Consider the following 10,284-nt stretch of genomic DNA (forward strand, 5'->3'; position numbering starts at 1 on the left):
CAGCGCCTCCTCCTTCCAAACCAACCCGTTCCCCATGTGAGACGGCTTCTGTCCCAGGTCCCTATGCTCCGGCCAAGCAAACTCACGTTTCAGGGACGCAAGTTGGCGCTTTTTAAGGCACTGGTTTCTTAGCTCTGGTGTGAACTCAGGTTTGTCTGGGATCAGCTGAGAGCATGGTACAATGATTTAATTACTAACAGCAACTAAAGTTAAGAAGCTTCCAAATCACTTTTTTTAACCTGTTTTTACTTTTGCTTCATCCTGATAGAACACATAATGTGCGCACGTGTACGTTTCAACAGACATCGTAAGATCTCTGTGACCAGCACAGAGTTCTTTCATTCACCATTAACTTTAAATCCTGAAATTTACCCCTGTGGTTGCACAGAGCTGTATGCAGCTCGCTCCTTCTCCTGCCGTTTAGTAATTCCCACTGTGTGTGTGACTACACCACGATTTTCCTACTTTACTGTTGATGGCTGTCTGGGTCGTCTCCTGTTTGGGGCTTCTCTGAACAGCACGTAGTAGCTGCTGTGAACATTTCTGTGCGTGTCTCCTGGACTGTGCACGCCTGCATGCCTCAGGGCGGTGCCTCAGGCTTCTACAGGAATCACTTAAGGCTATGTTCACATGCGGGTTCTGATTCTCAGTCGGCCTGGCAGGGCCTGAGACTCTGCATTTCTAACGAGCTCCCAGGTGATGCCAATGCTGCTCGTCCTTGGACCACACTTTAAGAAACACAAATCTGCACAGAGTTAGAAAAAGGCTTTCTGTAAAGGGCCAGGAATAAGTAGTTTAGGTTTTGTGAGTCATACAGTCTCTGTCACAACTACTCAACTCTGCCATGACAGCACAGGAGCGGCCAGAGACAATATGTCAACAAATCGACAAGGCTGTGTTCCAATAAAACTTTATTTACAAAATCAAACAGCGGGCTGGATTTGGCCTGTAGGATGTAGGTTGCCAATTTCTGATCTAGGGTATATCCTAGCAGTGGAATGGCTAGGTCAAAGGGTTGGCCCATCTTTAATCTTACTAGGTAATGCAAAAGTGCTTTGCATAGTGGGTGTCATGTTACACGCCCACCAGCGAGGTATGAGAGTTCCTGTTGCATTACGTTCTCACCAACTACTGGCACCATCAATCTTTCTGATTTTTCCAAACTGGTAGATATGCAATGCTATGGTTTACTTTTTTACTGTTTGGGGTCAAAGTGACACCCCAAAGGTGTGCACACGCTCTTGATTCTCAACCTGCAGAGAATGGGGGAGAGCTGCAGCTGCCACCCCAGCAACTTACACAAAAACCAAGGCCAAGCTCATCTGCACCCCGGCAGCATGTGGTCCGTCGGTCCCTTCAGAGTCACCTGAGAGCTTCAGAAAAGAAATCCCCGGGCCTCAGGCCTCAGGATTAATTCAACAAGTGGCATGGGGCTGGTGGCCTGTATTTGTAGGAAAGTTCCTCAGGCGACCCTGCTGTACAGCCAGTCTGAGACCCCTGGTCCAGAGCCTCTGACTGTCTTAGCAGAGGAAATTGAGAAGTGACATGTCAGGGACCAGTAAATGTGAGTGTGGGACTCCCCTCACCAAGGGATCCGCGTTTTCACAAGGGAGAGACTGCTGCCCTGTAATCCTAAACTCAAGCAGTGGGTTTCTCTTTTACTCCATGTCACCTCTGTGGTCTTTTTAAATTCATCATCTAAATGTGTATTTCAATTCTACTAAGTCTACATACAATCCAGGAAACAATAGCTTCGATTGAATTAAACATCAGGGTTAGAAACCACAACTGTTTTTTTTCCTTTGTGAAATTACATTAAAGGTTATGGGAGAATTCCCCATCGAAACAGTAACAACAAAACTCACCTTTTTCAGATCCCATAAACAGATTCTGCAGAGGCAAAAAAAAAAAAAAAAAAGTTAATATTTTTATAAAACTTACTGGATTCTATGAAAAAAATACTTGTAAGATACTGTATTTCCCCATGTATAAGACACACCCTTTTTAAAAAAATTTGGAGTCTAAAAACTGGGTACGTCATACAGTGGTTGTAGGTTTTTTTTTTACTTGCATTTCCCACTTTTTTCGCGCTTGTTTTTGCGCTCATACAACCACTGTATAAGACGCACCCAGTTTTTAAACCCCAAATTTTTCAAAAAAGGGTGCGTCTTATCCATGGGGGAATACGGTACTTAAATTAGTATTCAAGTTGCACTGAGACAATATGACCCACCATTTTCCAATAATGCTGAATGAAAAACAGAAATATTTATTCAAAGGAGGAAAGTACAGCTCACTAGAAACTACTGGAGATTCAAATTTCTGACTCAATTCAGGGCTCTCACAGTAAGCCAACGAACAGCAAAATTTTGAGGACAGTGGAGTAAGCATTTAGCTTACTCTAAAGCAGGGTTTCACAACCTTGGTACTATTTTCGTTATGGGCTGGAAAAGTCTGTTGAGAGGGCAACCTGTGCATTGCAGGATGTTTAGCAGCGTCCCCTGGTCTCCACCCACTAGATGCCAGGAGCACCCCCACGGCTGTGACCTGAAAATGTCTTCAGACATCGCTGCATGTCCTTTGGGCGGTAAAATTCCACCTGGCTGAGAATCACCACTGTAAATTAACTGAATGCACTCAGAACATAAGAAGAAACAGCTACTAGCCCAGGAACTCCACCTGCCGCGGCTCAGCAAGCATCCACCCTGGGAGGGGGAAAAAGAGGCTTGTGGCCGCCCTACTTGCCTCCCGAGTTCACCCCTTTCTCCCTACTCACAGCCCGGATTTTTGATGGGGACACTGTCACATTTCCCAGCTTCCTTTGCCATTTGTGTACAAGCCATGACTACCTTTCGGAGACATGTAACTGGATGTGTGCAGGGGGCTCCGGGGAGTCTTCAATGAGAGACGGCACATCCTACTGTCCCCTTTTCCTCCCTCTGACATGTTGGGCACGAGGTGACACCGAACATGGCAGAGTAGCAAGACAGAAAGAGCTGCATCCCTGATGACTTTGGAGCTGCCACACCAGCCCTGGACGAACCACCTCTAGATTTCTTTCCAGTGTCGGGGAGATAAACGTCACTGTTGTTTAGGTCGCAGGAAGGGCTCGGGTCATAAGCTACTGAGCCCAAGTCCCCGCTAACATGGACATTAATCTGCATTCCCTGGGTGGTCTCGCCTGCTGGGCAACTTGCCGAGGGGAGGGTTGGCCTGGAATTTCATACCTGTCCCCAAGCACAGGCCAACGCCTCCCCCTAGTGGCCAGCCAGAGAAACCGTCCTTCCAGCCCTGGAAGAAAGCCGACTGTGACTGACACAAAGTCACAGCAGGCAGGGTCCTCACTTCAAACCCCAACCTGTTCCGGAGACAGCCACGTCCAGTTCCTTCTCTGACCTGTGCCACATCCCTGATTCTTAACATTTTGAGAAACCAAATCAGCACTTTTTTCCCCAACCGACACTGACATAAGTGACGCTTACAGAGCCCGGGAGTTGGGGCAACGTAACTGATAGTGTAATTTACAAAAGAAATATATATTTGGTCTTCGTAGCACAGAGCTCCTAAACCCTTGGAATTTCCTAAGTGATGATAGAGGTGTCGCCTGCTATGTTAATGAACTGACTTTTGGAAAGCACCTAAGGAAGGGGGCTGGTTTCCAGAGGAATGGACCACGTGATTAGAGGAATGGCACTTTCAGTCCCACCCCCTGATTTCGGGGGAGGGGAGAAGGGGCTGGAATCTGAGTTCAACCGCCAATGGCCAGTGAGTTAATCAACTGCGCCTATAAAACGACAGCCCCATAAAAACCCAAGAGGACCAGGTTAGGTTGGGAGACCTTCTGGGATAGGAAATGAGACCGCTTCCCTGTGCCACTGTGCTGGTCCCCAATTCCACGGGGACAGAAGCTCCTTGGTGAGGGCCCTCACCCTATGCACCTCTTCATCTAACTGTTGACTCGTGCCCTTTAATACCCTTTGTAATAAGCCGGTAATCTAGTGAGCAAAGGGTTTCCTGAGTTCTGTGAGCCGCTCTAGCAAATTAATCGAACCCGAGGAGGGGGTGGTGGGAAGCTCCGAATTACAGCCAGTTGGTCAGAGGCACAGGTGACAACCTGGACTTAACAAATAGCTTCTGACGTGGGGGGCAGTCTTGTGGGACTGAGCCTTTAACATGTGGGATCTGACGCTGTCTCCGGGTCGAATGTGTCAGAACTGAGTTGACTTCTTGGGCAGCCAGCTGGTGTCGGGGAACTGCTGGCTGGCGGGGGAGGGGTGGACAAGTCACACAGTGGAATTGGGTGCAGAATGATAACAAGAAACTCCTACTGAATCTGAAGTTGGCACTGAGAGAAAAGCCTGCTGGGACTTACCATAGACAGCTTCTCTGTGGTGGTGTAGCGGGCCAGGATTTCTCCCCGCTTGCTGGCCCAAGGCTCAAAATCTGATCCGACGACAGAGTTATCATCTCGGTCACGTTTCTTTCTGGAACTGTCCTAAGGAAAGGCAATACAATCTCTTCAGCAGCAATATCATTTTCATCTTTAAAAAAAAAAAAAGGATAAGCAACCATGGTGACTATAGCTGGCAACATGGTACTGTAGAACTGAAATTTCCTGAGAGAGTAGAACTTCAATGTTCCCTCCAAAGAAAAGGGAAATACGTGGGTTGAAGGGTGTGTTAATTAACTCGATGGGGGGAGAATCCTTTCACAACGTACGTATGTATCAAATCACCCCACTGTGCATTTTAAGTATCTCATCACTATTTGTCAATTATATCTCAAAGGTAAAAAAAAAAAAGTATAAGAAGAGGGCAGATAGTCCTCACTGTAGAATAAAATAGATCTGTCTAAAAAAAGACTTGCTATGATAAAAAAAATTTTCAGGCCAATTCAAGGCAAATGGCCAACAAATGTATCAAAAGATGCTTAGACTCATTAAGAGTCAAGGAAAGGCGAGCTGAACAAGGTCATTTTTCAAGGATCAGAATGGCCAAGACTTAACACGACTGATAACATCCAGGCTGGCAAGGGTGCAGGGGGACAGGCCACCCCGAGTCCTGTTGGTAGGGGTACAAACGGGTGAAGCCTTTTGGGAGACCAGTGTGGCAGCAGCCATCAAACCCTTGACCACACGCTGTCCTAACGCAGTCATGAACTTCTGGAAGCTGTCCTGCAGGCAGCCCTCGTGTATGCACCAAGGTATACGTATGTTCAGGGTCCGAGGCACCCCTGTCTACACTGGCAAATACCAAGAACAGCCTGTGTGGACATCAGAAGCCGTGGTGAGTTAGCGTGTGGAGTGCCCGCTGTTTAGGATATGACGCAGCCGTTCACAATTAGAAGGTTATTCCGTAAGTACTAATGCAGAAAATTCTCCAAAATGCATTGTCAAGTTAAAAAAAAAAAAAAGTATAAATATAGTTCAAATTACAGTAAAAAAAAAAAAAGTAAATGGATGTATGCAACACTAGCACAGAATGGTGGCTAAGAACGTGGGTTCTGGAGTCAGATGGGCGGGGAGGGAATTCCAGCTCAGCTGCAACTTAGTATCTCTGTTCCTCCGTGGGGGCCTCTTCAAATGGGGACCGTGATGCCTCTGTCACAGGTGGTCTGAGAGCTAAACCGGGACTGCGCTTAGCAAAGGCCTGCCGCCCGGCGAGGTAATGCTATTACCAGTGCTGTTATTATCACTTATAAATGAGCATGTATATAAGTGCTCAGAATCCGCTGAGAGAGATATCCATGAAAGCACAGGGAAAGTTCCAGAAGAACACACATCACACCGACTGTCACTGATGACCTCCAGGGCGAACAGAATGACGGCCAGAGGTCAACAGGACGTCATCAGCGGCGTCTGACTCACTCTACGTGGAAAATTAGTGAATTACTTATGTAACCACATAAAAATAAATCCGACAGAATTATAAAAAGAGGGAAATGAAAATAATGAGTACATTTTAAAACGCTTTCAAAAAAAGAAAGGAAGACACTTCCAGGCCCTCCTCCAGCCTCTCCCCGCAGCGTCACCCTCTCGAGGCTGGACCCTGTGGACGTCTGCACTATTTGAGCTGTGACAACCAGGTGACACCATGTTTCATCATTCCATTAGACGCCCCCCCCCCGCAATCCCTGCACCCACAGGGCCCACCCCCAGTGGCACTGCGCCCCTGAGGGATGTGTTACCGTGGCGGCCGCCCTGCCCGCGGGGTCAGCAGTGGCTGCGAACATGGACAGGGGGTCGGTCCCATCCAGGACGCTGCTCAGCGGGTCCACCACGGAGCTGGAGGACGACGAGGACGTCGAAGACGTGCTTCCTTTCCGGCTCACTTTCTTCGTCTTTGACTCCGTGACCTGTGGGGAACGGTTGTAGAGGTCAAACGGGAGTCTCCCCACGTCTTCCCAGTGAAACACTCCAACGGGCTTTCCCCAGTTCCGGGGAGTGGCGTGACTGTTCCTTTGAGGCCGAGATGCTCATTTTTATGACAAATGGACAGGACTCAGAACACCAGTGGCCGAGGAAGGGAAGGTAGGAAGTCAGGAAGGAAGACACAGGGCCACTGTGATGAGGTGAGACAGATGCATGCTTGTGGGTGGGCCCTTGTCACTCGGGGGGGGGTCCCAAGTCACCTGGCTGCTTCTAAAGGTGCAGAAGCCTCAGGCCCCACCGTAAGCCCCCAGGGTCGCCGCACTCTGCAGACAGCCTTGGTGACAGTCCTTCCTTTCTGGAGAGCTCCGCCCATGCCACGTCCTCATGTGTGTGCTGGCAGCAGGTGCTGGGGGTGAAGCCATGCTCCTGTCCCACTGGCCCCCATCCTTCCCCAGCTTCAGATGCCGGAACCAGGGGTGAACCCGAGCCAAGAGGGTCCAACCAGAGTCTCTGCTAAAAACTGGGAGCCACGTCCAGATGGGCTCACTAAGGTCCACTCCTTTTCAAATGGGAAGCTATGAAAACCCAGGGGCTGGACAGAGATGGCCATTCCGGACATGTGTCCACAGGGAGGTAGACGAAACCAATCTTTGGGGAGACAGAAGGACAGGATGTACCAGAATGAAGGAGGGACAGAACGTTAGATGAAAGAGAATTTAAAGTGTGAGTGGCCTGGGCACCCCCAATGTGCCACTGGTGTCTGAGGTGAGAGCTGTCTTATGGAAGACCCTCCCCTACACCTGTGGGGCCTGACACTAACCCGGGTCATTGGTGCACATGCGTCATTCTGTCTGCCTGGCAACCAGTCCTCCATCCCCAGGGCTCAACAGTCCAAATTCTCTGTGGGAAAGCAGCCCTCCCCGGGCCTCAGCTGCTACTGGCCTGGTGGGTGGACTCTGCTCCCGGTTCCTGAGCTGGGCACTAGCCCCAACCCAGTCGATCAGCACGTTCTACACTCTGGCCACCAGGCTTGGTTCAGGGAAGGACACGTAACCCAACTGGCTAAACAAAACCTGCTGGAGAAGAGATCGCCCTGCTGTGTCACCAGTGACATGTGAGCTTGGAGCTGCTGCAGCTACTCTGTCACCGTGTAGGGGGCGAGTTCCTGAAAAGGGAACCATCTCACAGATGGGTCGGCTACAGGGGCCCATGGGGATTTCAGCGGCCCTGGGAGGCCAAAGGTCAGTCTTGTGACCTCCTGCTTTATGTGACCTCTGTGCGTTTACGTAAGTCCTCCACTATAAGAAACTTTATGTCCTTGGTATCCACTGGCATCTGAATGCCAACCTCATCTCCACCCATGGTGACAACCCCACTGCTTCTACTACTTGCTAATTAAAGGGCGCTACTCCAGAAGGGAGTGACCAGCTACGTCTCTTGCCTGCTTTTTGTTTTGTTTAGTTTTGTACATAAGCTCACAGATATACTATGATGCCACTCAGGACAGCATCCTATACTGGTAACTACAGTTATTCTTAATATTCCAAACAGGTGAATTAAACAAGCAAGACATAGGGCAGCCAGTTAGCTCAGCTGGTTAGAGGACAGGCTCATCACACCAAGGTTGCTGGTTCGATCCCCACACGGGCCACTGAGCTGCGCCCTCCACAACTAGATTGAAGACAACTACCTGACTTGGAGCTGGTGGGTCCTGGAACAACACACTGTTCCCCAATAAAAAAAATAAAATAAAAGCAAGACATATTCTGCTTACACCTCCAAACCAGGAACAAAGCACCCCATACTCATGACAACCTCACTAACATGAGAAAGGGGAGAATAAAAACGATGGTGGATGAGGCCAATATCACAAACAATGGGGCAGGGAACAAGCTGGTTGATTTAAACACGCAACAAGGAAATGACCCAGGAATGTCGTCTGTCATTGTACAGAATAGGAGTATCATGTAGGGAGGCCCCTGACAAAACTTACAGTTATGGGTTTCAGTGGGTGATAGTCCCCAAATTCCAGTGGCACAGCCTCCAGCCGGCATGACGCAAATTCGGCCTTGTAGTTCCTGCTCCTGGAATGCCTAGGAAACAGCAAAACCCAGAAACCGATTAGCGGATGGAGGTACCGAACACACTAAAAACTTTTTGCTCAGACTTCCGCAACGACGAGGCAGCTTACAGAGGAATGGTATTTCTACCACGACCAACGAGAAATGGTACATTTAAAAATTCATTTTTAAAAACTCAGTTTGAAGGAGCTGCCTAGATACACAGGACCCGTGAGGCCAGACACCAGAGCCCAGGGAAACTTGGTGAGGTGAAGCCAGCTCCCCTCACCCCCAGGGCATTCGCTGAGGGATTAGGGGCCGGAGCCAGGCAGAGGGCGGCTGCTAGGAGCCGATCAGCCAGGAGAGCTTCAAGGACACCTCACGGGGCTGGAGAGATGCGTTAGGGTCGGGGCTACCGAGACAGCCAGGGCTGGAGGGAAGAGCTTCTAGAGACAGGGGGCTGCAGACAAGTGAGAAATCCGGCCCTGCCTCCCTCTCAAAGTGCTCGCCAGCTAAGTGTGAGCAGCAGAAGGAATCGAAGCAGAAGAGAGATGAGAAGCCGTTTTCATCTGTCTTGTGAGGGCTCAACACGTGGGGGCACCAGTGAGATGGCAAATAAAAGGGGAGAGAGTCTCCACATTGAAACATGAAAAGGAGAAGGTGGAAAGCATGGAAAAGAGAGTCGAAGACAAAAGGGAGGTGAAGGAGGACCTAACACACACGCACAACGGGAACCCCAAAGGGGAAAAGACAGAGGATGGGCAGAAGCAGTATTTGAAGATGTAACAGCTGAAACTTTCCCCAAACTAAAGAAAGACATCAAGCTACAGACTCAAGGCACACGTGTGCCCCCAAGCAAGCCTCAAAAACAAAACCAACCAAGCATCCGTAGGGCCTTCGCGGTCAAATGGCTAGAAGTTAAAGAGAGGGGGTTTCTTAAAAGGAAAAAAGAAAACACGATTTTCAAAAGACAACAAGGAAATGATGACCTCAGCACAGAGCTGGGAGCCTCCTAGAAGATAAGGACACTCATACCTTTCAAGTACTCAAATACAGTAACTGCCAACCAAGAATTCTACACCCCGTGAAACTATCCTTCACACAGAAGGGCAGAAGAAACCAGTGTGCAGTCAAAGAAAAACCAAGCACAGTGTCAGCAGCAGAACCACACTTTAAAACAATAAAAGCATATATATTTAAATACACAGAGGGGGCCAAAAAACGTGTACACGTTTTAAGAAAGAAAAAAAACTGTATTAAAATTGTAATACTCAATATATACTGATAACAAAAGATGAATACAAGTCATGTGTATACATATTTTGTTTTTGGCACCCCTGGTATATGCATGTAACACATATACTAAATGACTACTGACTGCAAAAAAATAGCAGAACACAGGGACCTGGCCACTTTGTTCCTTGGTATCCAAATCTCTTGTCTTCATCGCCCCCTTGCCCCCCATTCACAGTGCCCCGACTTCATTCCTCTCTGTATGAAACCTGAGCACCCCCAACCTAACTGTACCAATGACTCAATGTTCCCCACTAACCAGAAACCAACGCAGTAGGGAAGAACTGAGCTCCTATGTACTTTCACTGCTGCCTTTTCTAAATCAACGTGGCTCCGAGTGCAGGAGGAGAAAGGCTGGTTAACATGGACCAGTTTCTACTTCTTTTTTTTTTAGGGAAAACCCCAACCACAGTATATTGCCCAGTCCCTCTGGGTCATGTTTTATTATTAAAAATATACACTGTGGGGCCGGCCGAGTGGCGCATTGGTTAAGAACTGGCTTGGGATGCCAGAGGGCCCCGGTTCGGATCCCACATATGAGGGCCAGTGACACTGCCCTCC

At 48.7% G+C, this 10,284-nt stretch overlaps 1 protein-coding gene across 1 annotated transcript in view; it reads right to left on the reverse strand.

Annotated features, from left to right (window-relative positions):
• The window catches only part of VPS35L (VPS35 endosomal protein sorting factor like), a 103,581-nt gene that overhangs the window by 88,947 nt on the left and 4,350 nt on the right, over window positions 1–10,284 (reverse strand). Inside the window, exons 2-5 of the mRNA XM_019666883.1 lie at window positions 8,364–8,463; window positions 6,187–6,354; window positions 4,373–4,495; window positions 1,866–1,890 (exon numbers count right to left, since the gene is read on the reverse strand). Of these exons, the coding sequence (XP_019522428.1) occupies window positions 1,866–1,890; window positions 4,373–4,495; window positions 6,187–6,354; window positions 8,364–8,463 (416 nt within the window). The remainder of the gene's footprint in view (window positions 1–1,865; window positions 1,891–4,372; window positions 4,496–6,186; window positions 6,355–8,363; window positions 8,464–10,284) is intronic.

Source organism: Hipposideros armiger, unplaced genomic scaffold (genome assembly GCF_001890085.2).
Source record: "Hipposideros armiger isolate ML-2016 unplaced genomic scaffold, ASM189008v1 scaffold_480, whole genome shotgun sequence".
Lineage (NCBI taxonomy): Eukaryota > Metazoa > Chordata > Mammalia > Chiroptera > Hipposideridae > Hipposideros > Hipposideros armiger.